Source organism: Maylandia zebra, linkage group LG1, assembly GCF_041146795.1.
Source record: "Maylandia zebra isolate NMK-2024a linkage group LG1, Mzebra_GT3a, whole genome shotgun sequence".
Taxonomy (NCBI): Eukaryota; Metazoa; Chordata; class Actinopteri; order Cichliformes; family Cichlidae; genus Maylandia; species Maylandia zebra.
In genome coordinates this window covers 30,598,817-30,616,828 of record NC_135167.1, presented here as the reverse complement: position 1 = coordinate 30,616,828, position 18,012 = coordinate 30,598,817, and the positions used below count along the sequence as shown (strand labels likewise).

The window sequence follows — 18,012 nt, the reverse complement described above, 5'->3', positions numbered from 1 at the left end:
GCCACAATCTGGTTTCTTTATGAATCTGGACGAAGCAAACGCAATTAGCCCCGTGAGTCAACAGCACTGGAACTAATCCAACTGCTTTATTCTATTATAGTGACGCATGTTTTTCAACAATATTTCAAGCCGGCTGATCAATCTTCTCCAGTCCTGTCACCGTGGAAGTGGAGGCCAGCGGTGGGGGGGGGGCGGGAGTTGAGCTGAAAACATGAAGGATTTCAGAGGGAATTCGCTGGACAGACTTGAGGACAGAAAAACGAGTGAAGTCAGATGTCCTCCTGTGACCTGATCCGATTTTCCATTACTGTCTCCTTTAATCACAGTAAGCGACGGGAAGTGATGAAAGAGTGGTGGATGGTGGGGGTGATGAAGAGATGAAGGGATTTGGGGAAGAAAGGGTTGGGAGTCGTGGCAGGATTGGGGCTGTGTGTGAAATGCAATGAACCTTCAGAACGAGCCTCGGGCTGTTTCCCCCATTTTAAAGTTATTTCACACCAAATCCTGTTGACTCGCCTCGTCGGGGAAAAGCATACAAATACACATGGGCTATGTGGGATTCACGTGCATTATTCTAACCAACATAAACTCTGATTACAGAGCGGATTCTCGGGTAGTTTCAACAACGGATGCGATCCTCTGAAAAATAATAACATAAAGACACAGATAAAGATAAATTGTATTACATACTGCTTCTGTGTTCTATTCCAGCTAGTCCTTCCTAATTCTAGTGTCTGGTACGCACCTCAAATACTTCTGTTATTCCTCTGACGAGATGAATGACATGAGGAGAAAGAAAAAAACACAGCAGATATCGACGGATACGAACGCTTCCGTGGCAAATATTCACTGCCAACACTGCCTATGTGTGTCTGCAAGAGCATATCCTTTTTCAACAGGACTGAGCCACGTGCTTGGGAAACCGCTACCTCTGCATAGCTTGCATGCAAGAAATCCACTTTGTTTCATTTCATTTCATCCTGAGCTCTCAGTGGCTTTGTTTCGCTTCTGGGATATGAGTCCGAAGGGCTTTTAATAAGCTCATTCCCAAACATAATCAGATGAGATGAGGCTGTTTTCGGTGATGAAGGATGGTCTGAGAGTTCAGTCGAAGCTGGAGAGGCTCAGCTTCTCTCCACTGCACTCTCCTTAGTAATTAAAGCAACCTCGCGTGCTGCTGCTTCACACTAATTTCTAATCTGTGAATTAATTTAGCTTGTGTTGCCGCTTTGACTTGTAACCACACTAGGATGTTTTAATCCTTGTAGTGACATTCAGAATAAATGGGTCATTTGTGATATTCCCGTATGGTTTGATATCCAGTTCGGACCTTTGGTTTTAAACCAGGAAGCGGACAATACAGGCTGATAAAGGTACCTTGTACTGTGAGTTGGGCCTGGGCTTCAATGGTGGTGTTGGAATTGTCTGCAACACAGGTGTAGAGCCCAGCGTCTGCCTCCGTGAGGTTGGAAATTTGTAGACTGCCCCCTCCCAGCACCTCCACCCGACCATCACTGAGGAGAGAAAGTAGGAAGGTTGTGGAAAAGGAAAAAAGAAAATTAGCTCCACCTAAACATGTAAGCAGTATTTTCTTTTATCATAGCCATACATTAATGACCTTTACTTGGGCCCTTGCTACATGTAACACAGTCGGCGTCACACTCGGGAGCCATCAGGCTGCTGACCCTCTAAACAGCATGTGGACACAGCTGAACATCAGCAGCGACATCTTTTTTTAAAACAGACTTGTAAAATATGTAGAAAGTCATGGCAGCCCATTTACATGAAATGTATTCTCCTCTCGCTCAGATCGCTGAACGGTAATGGATGCATCCTCCGGAGCCCCGAGCTCCTCTGCTGACCTGGGTTTGACTCCACATCTCATCCTCGTTTCTTTTTGCTCTGTCACCTCATACCAACTCTCTGAATAAATAAAAGATGCTAAAAGCAGAGTCAACCGCCCCAAGAAAGAAAAGCAATTTGCATTTCTTCCCAACAGTTTACTGGATTTGGAAACCTGGAACTATAACTAGAGTGGGATAGAAACAGGATTCTCGATGTAAAAATACTAGGATGGAAAAAAGACTGGTGTATTCACCATAATCTCCTGCCAAAAAAAAAGAAAGAAAAAAAATCACTGATAAACCAGCTTGAACAAATGTCACTGATATACACAGTCCTCTGTACAGCTGAAACCAGCACCAAACAGTGACTAAAAGCTACAAATTGCAGGTAGGGCTGCTCAATTAATCGAATTTTAATCACGATTACGATCTGGGCTTTCAACGATCATTAAAAATGACTGAGCCGATTATTAGCCCCTCCCTCATGCTTTACTCTCGCGCTGCTCCATGTGGCAAATCAAGCGCACTGCTCTGCATTTCGAACACGCGTCACAACAATTAAGAGGACCCAAGGGAAGCTCGGAAAGCTAAGCAGAAGTTATTTGGAGAGGAGTGGACTGCCGTTGGTTGAAAAGAGAGGTAAAAAAAAAAAACTTAAGTGGTGTGGAAACATTATGGCTTTGCGGAGTCAGACGTGGATCAAGTAGACATAGTGTGTAAACTTTGCTATGGTGTCGTAGCTGCACCACAGAGCAACACTGCAAAGTTCACATTTTTCATTTATTTCTTATATTGCAAACATTTGCACTGTTATCAGTATTTGCACACTATTTTATATTATTTTTTAAAGTCATTATTCAATACATTGTTATTGTTAAACCTTTAAAGCCGGTCAGAGCAGCATGCTCGTTCTGTGTAACTATTTTTAAATCCCTGTAGAACCTGAACGCTAAGCTAGCACAATCAATTTTTTTGCATATGAAACCAGAGGAGTTGTACTTACATCTTATGCCATCAGCTTGTCCTCGGTCACGGTTTCCTTCCACATATAGCTTTGCAAAAATTGCATAAAAAGAGCTTGCAGGAACAAAAACATAATATTCCAGAAACACGCTTTGCCGATCCGATCAGCTGTTCTTAACACTTCCCACATTGAAAAAGACGTCAACGCGAACTATCGCAAGTGACGTCATTTTTGCGGAAAATGTAGTTTTTTACTTGTAGGCCTTAGAACTCGAATTGCACTGCTGGAAATAGTTTATTTTGATGCACATTCTTTGCAAATTTGCATCATAGGATTGTTTTTTTGTTTTTCCTGCAGTATATACAAATTGCTGTATCTCCAAAAATAAAACTATGAAGACAATAAATTTCCTGTTGTTGTAAACTATTTTTTGCAACTTTTTTGTATTTAAAGTTTTGAGGGATAAACCTCTTCAATTTCTCCAAGTAGAAATATATGTAAAAACAAAAACGATTTTCAATTTTTTTGTAGTTTATTGCACTTTTTTGCAATTAATGTAGTTACTATGGACTTAATGCATACACATTTTTAAAATATGGGCTATAACAGTTGTATTGATGTATAGCAACTTGAAATGCTCCCACAAATGGCACTACAGCATGTAAAAAAATAATATAAGCTCTGGCGGACGAAATAAATATCGTCAAATAATCGTGATCTCAATTTCAGTGAAAATAATCGTGATTATCATTTTTGCCATAATCGAGCAGCCCTAATTGCAGGCACACCTTTGAGTCAAAGCACGGGGCAAAGTTGTAGCGCAAATGATCAGAAAGCAGGAGGATCAGCAATTAAACTCCAAGTTGAGTTTTCAGCAATTCTCCCGTCTCCGATTCTTCGCTCAGCAACCTAACAGCATAATTGCGCCTGTGTGAGCAAGTCAGTCTAACTTAGCAGGCTTGCTGTGGGAAGCGAGCCTCTCCTGGTGTGACAGCGAAGAAAAGCTGAAAGCCATAAAGTGCGTAGATAAGCTGAGCCTGCAGAGTAGTAGTACTAAAGGCGCAATAAACAATAAGTGTGACTGTAATAATGTGTTTGTAATATTATCATATGTTATTGTCCTATAATATATAGGATTTTTTTCAGTTTTAATTATTATGGAGATTGTCAATAGCAGTATATCAGGACACCCCTGGCCTCTAGCAATGCCTTGAGATTAGTCCAGCTTTTACCAGAGCAGCTGGGATTTACAGTTTGCACAGCCACGCTACTGCAGCCCTTTCTCCACCTTAACAAACGTTTTCCTTTTCTTTCATTAGCCGTTAATTAACTGGAGTGCTGTGAAGCGGGCCCGACTAGCAGACTGAAAACCTGTTTCATTCAGCTGCTTATTATCCTAAAGAATCTATGCCTAACCCAAAGATCCAAACACACAAGTATTTGTACAGCCTCGTTTTGAACCAGTGACCCCTCTCCGTTTTAAACAGTCCCAACTTTGATTTCCCCAACAAGCCCACGGGGGATGCAGTCTGTGGCCAAGCTCCGGCTTGATTCAACAAGCACTGGAGCATGAGAGGAGGAGGATGCTGAGAGGAAAGAAAAATGGTAATCAATAGCTCGCAGAGAGAACTCTGCATTCAGACAGCGAGAGAGAGAGAGAGAAAATGGGATGCAGGGAGAAAAGCGGGATCAGCGGGTCGGCAGAAGAAGATAAAAATCCAAAAGACAGCCACAGCAAGTGAGATGCAACTGAGGAACAGTAGATCAGCGCATAATGGTTTCTGCACAGTGGATATCTGCAGAAAAGAGGAGGATACTGAAGAAAACAACTATATGCTGAAAGCTGGTTTTGTTTTAAACCAACTGCTGAGTGGCAAAGATACTCCACGTAAGCTCCCGCACCTCCTTTCTCGACTGCACCTGGGTTCAGCAGTGCTGGCCGTTGAGGCCATCTGTCTGTGCTGGAGAGAAGCATTCAAGTGGCACTCAACCTGCTGTCACCAAAAAGACTTTGCCGTTTCATTTCTACTTCATCAAGCCTCATCCAGAGAAAAAAAAATAGTTTGATCTCATCATTTTGTAGTTGACAGCTGGTCGAGAAAATGGACTTTCGAAGCTTATGTGTAAATCAGTGTTATCCTTTACTTCCAATGGAATTCCTCAAAGGTTCTTAAACCCTAAAGCATTTCAGTGAGTTTAACTTGCATCTACCCACTTGGCCTGTCATTGCTACAAATCTCTGAATTCGACAAATAGCCTCTACATTTACTCCTCTGTAGATTGTTAGCTTAAACTCTTTCCCCCTTGTACGCCTGCAAGGGTAACCCTGGTTTCTCTTTTTTGAACAGAGCAGTCATATTTGAGGTGCATCAGCAATTGATCTCTACCTGTACAGAGTTCACTAAACCATGGTGACCCAAGTAGCTACTAATGGAAAAGGGGCATAAGGTTACTCTTGCCAAAACCCAGAGCATATTCTAATGGTCATCAACCTTTATTGATATATCGTGAGGTGTCAGAAGTCATCATTAAGGGTACAGGGAAGGTTGTCAAATGTCATGTTTATGTCAAGAGCTAACTTTAAGCAGTTTCATCAGCCATAGTTTCCTACACAGCTATCCTATCACAGAGTTGGCAACACTAGCTGACATATTCTAGGAAAAAATTCTAGAGGAATCACATTAACAGTTCCTGTAACCAACCTCTCATTAGATATGTGAGCAGTGTAAGGCTTGCTCTTTAATCCAATCCAGGAGCAGGTATATGTACTCAGGTCAAAAGAGCCATACTGAAACTCAAGAGTGCTGCAATCTGAGAAGAACAAACAACACACGGGGCCAGATTGTATAAAAAAGAAACAGGTGCAAAAATAGTACACTCAGCAGAAGGCTTGACAGAGGATGGCCTCAGTGTTCAAGGTGGGAAAGTGGGGGAAACACAAAGAAGGCGGCTGCCTCTCCTTTTAGTCCCGAGACTGCAGTAAGGAAAACAGAAAATGCCAAACGTCCTGCTGTACATTGATTACCTCTCTGCGCGTGAGGGCGAGTGTGGCTGGTTGTGCTCCGAGGCTCTGCATGTCAAAAACCCGCTGAATGAAAAATTTCTCTGAAAGACGCATGCAGCACCAAGCGTTCCTGCAGTTAAGTCTCACCAGGACAGCTTTTCAGACTCTTGGCCTTTAATGCCGCATGCTCCGTAAAAGGCATTGAAAGCTTCCTCTTGTAGTTTAAAGAGGAACATACAGTACACGTCAAACCACCGCGCAATTTCTCATTCCGTTTAGAGCGAGTCAATCTCGGCTCTAACTGCAGTGGCTAAAGTGCTCCGCTGAACAAGGAATGCATTACTGAGACCATGAGGGAGGGAGACAAAGTAAATTGGCTTGAGCTGAATGAGCCGGAGACACCTCAAACTGTTGTGAGGGAGCTCGCTCCACTTGTGGTCGTTTAAATTAAGACGCGGTGCCTGCTGGAAGAATGTGAAGGATGTCTCGTGCAGTAAGCTGAAGGTCCTCGGCGGTAAGTGAGACTCTAATTAAAACTGGATTTACCTACAAAGAGATGTTAAACTGGCTCGCTGTTTTCCCACCGTCACTTTTCTTCTTGTTACAAAAACGGCAGATGCACGCATGCATACAATCCAAGCAAAGCGAAGGCTACAGGGCGGTGTTCTGAACGGCGATGCTAATTAGGCTTGCTGTCTTCTCAGATTTCGTGCCAGCGTTCATGCTACAGTAGCTCCCCTTCTGACAACTACAACTTTCCACATTGTTTGTCCCAGCAGAAACAACACCATATACAAAGACATCATATATGGCTAAAATTTGTGCAACACGTGAGTGCTTTCTATCTAACAATCATATGCCGAAGGATGCACTGGAGAGCAACTTGGGGTTAATATCTTGGAATATTTGGCATGCACACTGGAGGAGACTGTGATCGAATCACCAACGTTCCAATTAGTAGATGACCTGCTCGACCTCCTGAGTAACCACAACCCCAAGACCCTATTTCAGTTTCAAACTACTGGAAAGCACAACAACCCTTTCGTCCCTCAGCTCCTTTCCAACAGTTCCAACATCCAGAAAACTTGTTGAGTACGTCCGTCAATGCGTATGGGCCTCTAACATAAACTTGTCCCCCGTTCTGCTATTCAGCTTTGACGGCAGCGACAGCCACAGAGGCTTCAAAGAAGGACGTGGACACATTTGGTATGTGTGACTGGTGGCTCAGCCTTCCGTATCACACACCGGCAGCAAGGTCAGTACACCTGGGTGAGGGGAAGCTGCACATCACTGAAGAGCTGTGCAGGTGGAGGCAGAGCAGTACCGCTGTCACAGAGCAATCAGTGGTGTTGTGACAGTAGTTGGGCACGGGTCATGCTATCTGCAGCATGAGGGGAAAACGGGTGGAATCTTGTCACAACTGTCACAACAACATCAAAGAATAGAAAAAAAGGGGGGATTCATTATTAATGGATAGAGTGGAAACTCCTAAGTTTTTCTCAGTTTGATCTCATGTTCTTTTCACTCTCTGGCTCTCTGCACTGTGGTGCACTATGAATCCAAACCACTCTGCTCTTCTAGGCTTTGTGGTTCAAAGTGAACGCAAATTGAACTTCTCCCATTTTGACCAGAACAAAATCATAACAGTTCCATGAATTTGAATCATGTTCTAGGTGTGCCAAAAACAGATCTCGTCTTAGAGAAAAGGGCAGGCAGCGGGTTGGAATGGTTTCTCCCTCCACCGCCCTGTTTTTTTAATGTATACCTGCTCCAATATGAGACATGACGCTAAAGAAACTACCAGGAGAGACAAACAAGATAAAGAAGGAAGCCCGACCGGCCTTAGAAACAAACTGAAGGAGAAATAACTAAAAATTAATGTGCAAGATTAATGAGAAACAACCTAGTGCCAGCAGCACAGGCTCAAGTTTCTCAACTGACTCAGTCATGAAAACATTTTTGTTTTCCTCTGGTTCATAACGGAAAGCTGCGGGACCCTCGAGAGGAAAAAATAAAAAACTCCCACATTCCTTACCTTATTTGCTTTCCCCCCCTACAAAAGGTCCCCAAGAATAAACTGATGGTTTGATTAGTGCATACTGCAATGAAGCCTCGCATAATAGACTTTTGGATGGCTGGTGTGCCTCCAGGTGCTCAAGGCCACCTGAACTCTGTGTGGTCCTTGCTGTGTCACATTTACAAAGCCACAGTACTGCCTCAGGGGGACATATATCCACATAACACCTGGTGAAGAGGCAAAGCAAATGAGAGGAAGTGAGCTGTTTCCACTATCAGTGAATAAATCCCCATATTCTCAGTCCTACATTGACTAATGAGGTAAATTACACAGTGCGCAAAAAAAGCAGATTCCTTTTAGGACTAAAAACGCAGCCGATTGTGGATCCTGCCCCTGCCCAACAACTGACGGATCTTTACTTGGCAAGAAAAACAACATTGTGATGAGGATGCAAAGAAAAAAATTAATGCTATGACAGGAAGCATGCTTTTAGGAGAGCTACAGACACTGATGTGCTGGAGACAGAGAGAGACAGCCTAAAGAGAGACTTCTCTTGCTCCACTCAGAGAAAGCCTGTGTTGTTTGTCTTGTTTTCTCAGCCTGCACATGCCAGCAAAATCCCTCCATTACCTTAACCCCACTCTCCGCTGCTGCCATCTATCATTTTACCAATGCTGGAGAAATCTGAGTTCCTATGCAGAATTCTAAGCACACGGACCCTCCTGCCTCTCTGGGAGTACGTGGTGTGCTGGATATCCACCGTGCGTGCCAACCTCTCTGAATGAGGGAAAACATGTGGAGCAGAACACTTTCCATTCACACTCACACTGATCTTAATTCCTTAATGTGTTTTGTTTTCTGACTAAGAGAAAACCCAGAAGAATCTTGAATGCTGCTTTAATGTATGCACTTTATCAGGTACATATTTGCTGTATTGCATTGCTGTACTGTAGCTAGCAGTGATGTTTTGCAACTACATTTACATTTATATTCGAGGGGGATGAAAACAACAGAAACGTTTACCTATGACCTCGGTAATGAACACAGTAAAAGCCCTTTTATGAAGACGGTTTTGTGGTGGAGGGGCTGTACAGAGTTACGTATGATTAGATTACTCACATTCTGACACTCGGATGACAACAGAGGTTTCTCCATTTTTCCTCCTTAGGCTGCAGAAACTGTGTTCTGTGGTCTGTGTAATCATATCTGTCAGCCAGATGCACACGAAACATCACTGACACCTCTATCATTCGCTGCAAGAGGAGGACCTCAGTGCTAGGTGGACGACACGCTAATTGCCGGTGTGACGAAAGAAACAAGTGAAAATCAGGCTAGGCTAATTTTTTGGTTCAGTTTCACTGCCTGTGTTTTTTATTTTAATGTCTTTTCTCTTTAATGTTTGAAAACCTGCAAAGCTCATGATGGCACATGGAAAATTGGTGTGGGAATTCACAAAAAAAACCCAAAACAACGACAATGGTTGAATGTGTGAGTTTTAACGCTGCAAACACATTAAAAAAGATGTGATGAACAAAGAAGGTTCAAATTTTGAGTTTCACTATGACTTCACTTTTAAAAAAAAAAGGAAAAAAAGAGGCAATTATCTATGATTGCATCTGAAAGAGTGGGGATTTAAATGGCAGTGGCATTTGCTCGGTCATGCCGTCTTTTCAAGAGCCGTGGAATCAATTCTTTGGTGTGAATCTTCAAATTATTATTAAGGTACTAGTGGTTTGGATTCCACATCGCTACAAGTCATTCTGCTGAAAAGCGGGCACAACAGTGACACGGTGTCTTACGCGACAGCTATAAATACATGAAACGATATGATAGCTAACAAATATGCTGAGCTAAATTCCCGTCTTCATGCACAACTAAACGCAATACACAGAGTAATATTTAAGCAAACACAGGAGCACAGGGAGGCGAGGAGACAGATGACTTTGAGGCTTTGGAAAGGGGGGCGGTGATTTACATATTCAGTCAATTCCCTGTTGCTGGCCGACATGCATAATTCATCCATTTTATTGACTGCTGAGGAATTCTGTTAGGTGACTGAGAGATACTCCCGAGAACAAAAGATGACTGTCCTTTTCATAAGTGTCATCAGGACCAGTATGTCTGAGAGATCCAAAGGCCTGTTTCTCTGTATAACGGATGACACAAGGCATATTTACAAAGACTGCATTTTCAGTGTGTTGAAGGAACAGCTTAAAGTGCTACATATGCTGTTGCTGATATTAATCAAAATAAATGTTGAGCCCGGTGTCCTTGGCAATAGAATTGCTCAGAGCCTAAATTGAATTGAGGCAACATTCAGGACACCGGCGAATACACACACACAGCGCGTTACAGCAGAATAATCCATCGTATGATCGATACTGAGTGCATTGGAAAACGTAGCATCGGAACAGATAGGCCCTGCTTTTCTACAGACAACTACACTTGCGGTCACTTTGTTATGTACACCTGTTCAGCATCTTGAAAGTGCACATTTCTGATCATCTAATCGGCACCTTAATGCATTTAGTCGTGCTGAAGTTCAAGATGAGCATCAGAATGGGAAAGAAAGATCATTTAAGTGATTTTGAACATGGCAAGGTTGTTGGTGCTAGATGGGCTCGCCTGAGTATTTGAGAAACTGCTGAACTACTGGGGCTCTCCTACACAACTGTCTCTAGCGGTCAGAGGGAAACGGCCAGAATGCTTACAAATTGACAGGAAGACAATAGTAACTGAAATAACTTCTCGTTATGACCAAGGTATGCAGAAGAACCATGCACAGTGCATCTTGAAGCAGATGGGCTATAGCAGTTTAGAAGATCACATGGTGAGCCACTACGGTCAGCTGAAAACAAAGTACGATTAATATTAGCTCACCAAAACTGAACAACAGAAGATTGGAAACATTGGCTGGTCCGCTGAGTCTCGATTTCTGCTGCCACATTCAGATGGTTGGGTCAGAATTTGGTGTGAACAACATGAAAGTTTGGATCCATCCTTGCAGCCCTGTATTAAGAATTCAGGCTGCTGCTGGTGTAATGATGTTGGGCCCATTAGTACAAACTGAGCACTGTTTAAAGCCCCGAGCACTACCTGAATATTGTTGCTCACCATGACCACAGTGTACCATTTCCTGCTTCCAGTAAGATAACTCATCATTGTTACAACGCTCACATAATATCAAACATGACAGAGACTTCCCTGTACTTAAGTCACCAGATCTCCATCCAAAAGAATACTTTAAGATGGTAGGGTCAGAATTTGCCGTACACTATGTGACTCTGTGTTTATACACCTCTCTGTGTAAAATTATTAGTTATTATTAATCTCTGGCTCTCATCCACAGCATGTCTTTGTCCCGTCTTCCTCTGAGGAGTGTTTCCAGCTCTTTGTTGAATCTGTGCCATGAAGAATTAAGATAGCTCTGAGGATCAAAGGGAGTACAAGCAAGACATACCTAATCAAGTGTCCAGTAAGTGTATGTTTATATATAACAAAGGAGATATTATCCAAAAATTACTTTGCAAGTAGAGAAAAATATGTCTACCAATAAAAGTTGGTGGGTTGCAAAAAACAACATAAATCATTTAATGAGTTGATCAAACAAACAAGAGCTTCACACGTAAAAACGGATCATTTTGTCCTGTGTGAAGTGAGGCAGCATCTCACCGCATGATTCTTTATAATCACACTCAGACACAGTCCCAGGTGAGCCACAATCAACAGGTCCAGGACTTAATTTTCACTCATGACAAAAGGGTGGTGGTGGTGTCGGTAGTTAGGTTAGGTCATTCTCTTCTATCGCTTACAGATTTGTAAAAGACTGCAGACTGTGACTGACCGAGATCCAACACGCTTTTTCTTGGTCACAAGAAGAATCTATGAATATTATTCCCAGATCTGACACAGTGGACCGTGAGCCGGACACAACAAAGAGAAATCAGCTACTGATCGACTGAGAGTGGGGCAACCACCTGTTTAGTTTCAGCCCTCTGCTCTGTCCTTGTCTGTCAACATAGAGACATTTTTAAACAGCCAGTAAGGCCTACATGCCAATACGGGCAAGTGATCCCAATGAAATGTCTCCTGACAGGTTATGAATAACATGCTAATGAGACTCTTCAAAGACCTAAGACAGAAATCCTACTTATGGCAGAAATCCTTTATGCAGCACATTGTGAAAACACTTTTGAAGATTTCCTCTGCGTCTTTCAAAGTATCTTAAAGAACTTCAGTGAAGTCGGGCAGAAAGTGGAAGGACTAGCAAAGAATTACAGGGAAGAATTAGAAATTCAAGAGTCTGCATTGTCCAAAGCCTCTTTCATCTTGCACTCTTATCGCGTTACCTTTGTTATTTGTTGCTCGGGATAATAGTGGCTGTAAGCCATTGTGAATTCAGACGTAGAGAAAAAGAAAACAAGAGATGTGACCGAGCTGAAGGATCGGCAGCGATACTCCCCACCATCGCTGAGCTGCTCCGCTTTCGATTGGTAGCTTTGACACGTCTTCATCAACTCTCATCTCATGTCTACAGCTCCAGCGTCGCTGCTTTCAAGGCCCTGTTTGTGTTGCGCACCAAAGACCAATTAGATACTCTTTGCAGATTCCCCTTACTCTCTCCCTTACACTACATGCCACACCAATTTTTAATTGACAGGAGCTCCTCTATCTTTCATGTAATACCTGGAAGGAACAAGAGACTCTCAACAGGAAAAAAGGGGAAAATTCCACTGCTATTCTTTTTAATTGTCAATGTCGTCGTTAATGAAAAGAAAAAAAAAAAAATCAAAGGAACAACCTTGGAGATGTATTCACCGCTCAATTTTTTTTTGCGCTGAAGGCAGGAGCATCGGGGTCTTCTTCTATATGACCCAGACATCCCTGCTTTTTCACTATGCTTGCTAATTACCAACGGAGACACCCTAGGGGGGTGGCTATGCGAGCTGGATATTGTCTTGTATTTAATAGAAGGTAGATTAATAAGTACCTTTTTACCCAGCTCCCTTTGGAGGTCAGAACATTCAGACAATTCCACAGGCATTAAAAACTTGAGGTGTGGAGCTATGCTTGGAACCAGAGGTTGGAAGGTCTAATGATATTCTCGTTCACACCGCACCGGGGCCTCGCGATTACCAATGTGACGACCTTACATTTAATTTCACTGAACGCCCAAATCCATTCTGAGCTAGATTTAGATGAATGAGCCACATTTTAGCCACGTTGAGTTGAAGAGTTATTATTCCACAGGAGCAGCACACAGGGGTTAGGTAAACAAAGTGCTTTCTTAATTGGTGAGAACCAAACTTCACATGTCCAATGCAATTCTCTCTGAGGGATTTGAGCTGCACTGCCTGAGCTAATGAGAGCCAGAGAAGTGAGAGCACAGGCACTGTGACACTCTGTCTTGGCTCTTAATTTGTGAACTTCCCCTCAGCTGGCAACCCCACAGCCTGCTCTCCCAGATGAAGTGGCTCCGTTGGCACGTCCAGGTCTCCCCCCGGGGCTCTCTGGGTAGCTGTGGCAGAACGGCATTAACACCTTGGGGAGCAGGCGCCAGGACTAACAGTTTAGCTTCTGGAGGCCAGAGGCACCGGGTACAAAGGAGCAGTACATTACAGTACTCTGCTGCTTTTATAAACCTAGGAATGTGCGAGAGCCCAGGGAAGCTGAGCACAACTGCTTGTGGCTTTACTGTAACTATCGCCAATTACTGGCAACTTTCAGGTGATAATCCAAACCTGTTGTTTTTTCTTTTTTGTTTAACAATCTCTGCTTTTTCGATCAGAATAGATAAATGCATCAAACAATAGATCACAGAGCTGCCCTACACGTACCTCTCTTCCAGCAGCTTGTCTCCAAACATCCAGCTGATGCGTGGTGCAGGGTAACCCGTGGCCACACAGGGCAGCAGCACGCTGGCATCAGTCGTCTTGGTCACAGACACAGGCTGCACCAGGAATTCCAGCTTCCTCTCCTCGCCAGTTTCTTAGATGTGAAGGGGGAAAAAAAGGGGGTCAGGGTTAAGACTGAGGTTAAGCAAAGAATTTCTGGGAAGAATTAAAAACTCAAGAGTGGGTATTGTCTTTATTTTCCAAAGCCGCTTTCATCTTGAACTCTTATCAAGTGTATTATTTGTTTTATTGATCAGAAAAAAAGGACAAACAAACAGTAAATTGCAGCCTGCAACAGGAATTCCAGCTTCCCCTGCAGTTTCTTAATTGACCGGGGGGGGGGGGGGGGGGGGGGGGGGGGGGGGTGACCGTTAAGGCTGAGGTTAAGGCTAGGGTTGAGTAAGCTAACCTCCATGTCCATCCATCTTACACTTAAGACTGACTGACAGCCTGACACTCCAGCCACAAAGAGTCAGACTGAATAATGATAATGATATCTAGCACAGATAAAGCTGTGTATGAGTTCAAACTGCTGTGTATGATTCCAGCTGCAACTTAATGCTGGAATAGCATCGAGTAATAACCACGAGGGTCATGGTCAGCCAGACTTCTTATTTTTTTAATAATGAACTGCTGCGAGTTCACAGGAATGTGTGAAACTCCCACTCAGCAATTCACGGCGAAAATACCAGAGCTGTATTTGGTTGTGCCTTCACAAGAAAACAAAAAAAAGACACAACTACACATGATAATAACTACACCTAATACATTTATTCATGTCCCTCCAATATCTGATGGTGTCCACGCAAAAATGTATTTCCATTTCGTCACAAAGCTTTAAAATCTTCCCCTTTGTGTGGCTCCAACTTCCTGCCACTCTACCACACATCTTTAAAGGAGGCAAACAGAGATGAAGACCCCCACTGGGGCCTTGTTGAAGTCTGATTTACAGCCTCTAATATCTTCCCTGGTGCTTAACAACTTAGTAAATAAAACTTCCAGGGGGGTGAGACAAGACCCTGCCACAATGGAATTCGGGTTCCTTTTGAGCTGCAGCTGAGTTACTGTTGCGTCACTGATAACCCCAGTGGGAATTTTACCGCTCCTGCTAGCATTCAAAAATCTCTCACCACAGGTAGCCGGGTCTCTTCACACTAAAGGTAATGAGCAACCGAGAGAGAACTCAATGTACTGCTGTAATTAAATGATGCACTGGACTATATACAAATTTCAATTTACCTCACAAGAGGACCTACGAGGGTCTAAAAGCTCTAAAGATGTGGTGACGTTTTAACAGGTGACAACTGATGACAAGCAGGGTAAAATATTTTAATATTAGAAAACAATGCTAGTGTATTCATTATATTGCATAACTGAGTTTACAGCGAGAAGTTCCTATAGTAACAGATGTAGATTCATAATGGACAACATTTCACCTGGTGTTCTCTCAAATTACCTGGTACAGTTTGGAGCTCGGCCTCATCACTCAACTTGGAAGAGCCAACGTTTTCCACAAGGCAGCGGTACGTGCCAGCGTCCGTCTCCGAGGCATTGCTTATAACCAGGGCTCCACTCGGTAGCTGGATCAACCTGGTACTCAGCTCCAGGGGCTGTCGGTCTTTCTCCCACCGGATGAAGGCCACCAGATCCGAGTTGACCTCACATGCCATCACCTGACTGTCCCCAAGTCGCGCAGTGGCTGGCAACGGTTGGTTGGCAAACCTGGGCATCCCTGCAAGACAGCGATAAGGCAGATGAGGAACACTCATAGCAAAATTTTATGGTAGCAGTTTAAGGGGTTTATGAAACCTGAATGAAAAAAGCAGGGCTTCAGGTTTTTAGTAAACTTGAAAGCAAAGGCATGCTGACAAATTTGACTGTTTCATTTCATTAAATTTAACTTTAAGCTGCAATTGGATGTAAATTTTTGCTAAGGCAGATTGGAAAGGCAAATTGATTACCACAGCAGCTAATGAAGCTATAAAAAAGAATGTGGTATATCGGTTTTGAACTTTGACTTTGAAGCTGCATATTTCGTCTCATCTTTAGAACTGAAAAATATTGGAAGCGTTCTCTTGCACATCCATCCAATTTCTGGTTATATTCTTAGGAGCGAAACAGGCCAAAATCTTCAGCACCCACCTGTCCCGACCTCTTGCAAACAGACAAACAAACCACCACCCTTCTCCTGCACACCCGTGTCGTACAATCGTTTATCCTTGATGGTGGATGTTAATTTGCCACGCAGAGCAGGAGACACACGGCACTAATTTAAAAAAAAAAAAAGCTGGATCCACAGGCTGTTTGCGCTGCTGTAGCCCGACTTTCATCTTGATGCAAAATAATTATTTCCTGGGTTTGTAGTCATTGATCTGAAACCAACACTCCCGGGCCGCTTCCGAAACAATCGCGCACAATGACTTCAATTAAAAAGAACTTACAATGTGTAAACTGCAAATGTTATTCTTGGGTTTATTAGTGAGGCAGAGGGAAGAGTTTGTTGTTTTCCAAAGTAAGAAGGCCACTCCATCTCCAATGAAAGGTGCAACATGCTGTGTTATTATCATGGAGGGCCTCTCGAGGTTTTGGGCCAACTGTGATCGTCTCCTTGGAAATTTGTGCAGATGAAACAAAGAGTCTTGTTTGAGTGTCTGTTTTTCTGTTTATGAGAGCAAGTTTAGCTGCTGTAACTCCGCTGAAGACTTGCTAAGCGATGACTTGGCGTCCGCCCCGTCCTCACCTACAGACATCTCCTCAAATCCCCTGCCAGGAATGGCTCCAGGGTAAATCACACTTTAAGATAAGGGCCCAACAGTGACAGACTCCCCTCCCGGCCTGGGCCGACGTGCACAGCTTCTCTGAGTATATCTCAGCACAGTTCGGTTAATATTGGCTTAGCTGATATTTTTGTAACTGAGCTGCCAATCACTTAATATATAATCATGGCAGGGTAGGAAAAAAATAATGAGCTGACTTATTGAGGGATTAAAAGATACTTTCGCCCCTCCCTACAAGCTCAGACTTACTCACTGCTTGGTGCTGCTCAAGACAAGCCACAACTGAAAGAGCGCCTTCGATCATCAGATATCTATCTAGAGGTCAAAAATGACCCCTCAGTCGGGGCCTAACGATGTCTCCTCTAGGGCTGCCACAAACGATTATTTTGATAGTCGACTAGTCACCGATTATTTTTGCGATTAGTCGACTAATCAGATCATCATCCACTGGAGGTACAGCTACAGCTTATTGCACCAGCAGCATCTGGTCTTATATAACTATCATTAGCTTACAGCTTGAAGTGTTTGTGCTAACTAAAAATAAAGACAAGATGGTAGTTTATTAATTTTTAATGAAATTTGCAGATTGTTTCGGTGAAGTTTAATAAACTCCTTGCTTTCTAAAATATAACAGGACACCGGAGTATATTCTCCAGCTTCTGATAATCAGCTGTCTGCTTGAAGTTTATTTAGCTGTGCAAAAACTATAACTTTAATCTCAGCCAAACCGATTTACTCAGGAACAAATAAAATACTAAAGAAAGCCAAACAATAACATTTTTAAGTTATCTAAGTGACTTATATATATGTTTAACCTGACTAGCGAAAGACGGCGGTGGGTTTGAAAACGATTTGCCGGGAGTCCGGTGTTCTCACGGCTCTAGTTAGCCTTGCCCCCGCCTAGCTAACGAGCTAGTGGGTAACAGACGTCTCCGAAAACGTCGGAGCGCTTTTGAAAATATGTGGTGGCTTGATAAACTGAGCAGATATTTGAGGTTTACACAGCTACATTCTCGCCTGAAAATATGTTAAAGGTTTATTTTGTGACCCAGAAAGAATAATAAGAGTAAAGTTAAAACTAACTAGCTGCCGCCATTGTTGACAGCTGCGCTATGAATTCTGGGACACAGCTTCTTCTTCTTCGGGGTTTAATGGCAGCTGGCATCCTTGTACATGCAGTGCTGCCATCTTCTGTTTCAGTCCGTTATTACACTCTTAAATCCTACTACTCATTCCTGCGTCCTTTGTGATCTTACAAAGCTTCAAACGATGCGTCGACTATTAAATTAGTCGTCGACGATTTTAATAGTCGACATAATCGTGACTAGTCGACTAATCGTGGCAGCCCTAGTCTCCTCCACATTTTTTTTGTTGTTCTTTCAAAAAAATGTTAAGTAGAGGTAAACAGAAACTAAAATGTATTAAGAGGGAAAAAATAAGCTCATTAACTGCATGATGATTGATAATCATGGGTTACACTCATTGAAAAACAAAACAAAACACTGGACTGAT

The 18,012-nt window shown here is 43.0% G+C and overlaps 1 protein-coding gene across 13 annotated transcripts in view; it reads right to left on the bottom strand.

The window, feature by feature from the left end:
- Positions 1-18,012, bottom strand: part of neo1a (neogenin 1a) — a 162,251-nt gene that overhangs the window by 55,769 nt on the left and 88,470 nt on the right. For all 13 annotated transcript variants that reach the window (XM_076884798.1, XM_076884802.1, XM_004557994.6 and 10 more), the window contains exons 3-5: positions 15,180-15,455; positions 13,667-13,817; positions 1,378-1,514 (exon numbers count right to left, since the gene is read on the bottom strand). In XM_076884798.1, coding sequence (XP_076740913.1) covers positions 1,378-1,514; positions 13,667-13,817; positions 15,180-15,455 — 564 coding nt within the window. The remainder of the gene's footprint in view (positions 1-1,377; positions 1,515-13,666; positions 13,818-15,179; positions 15,456-18,012) is intronic.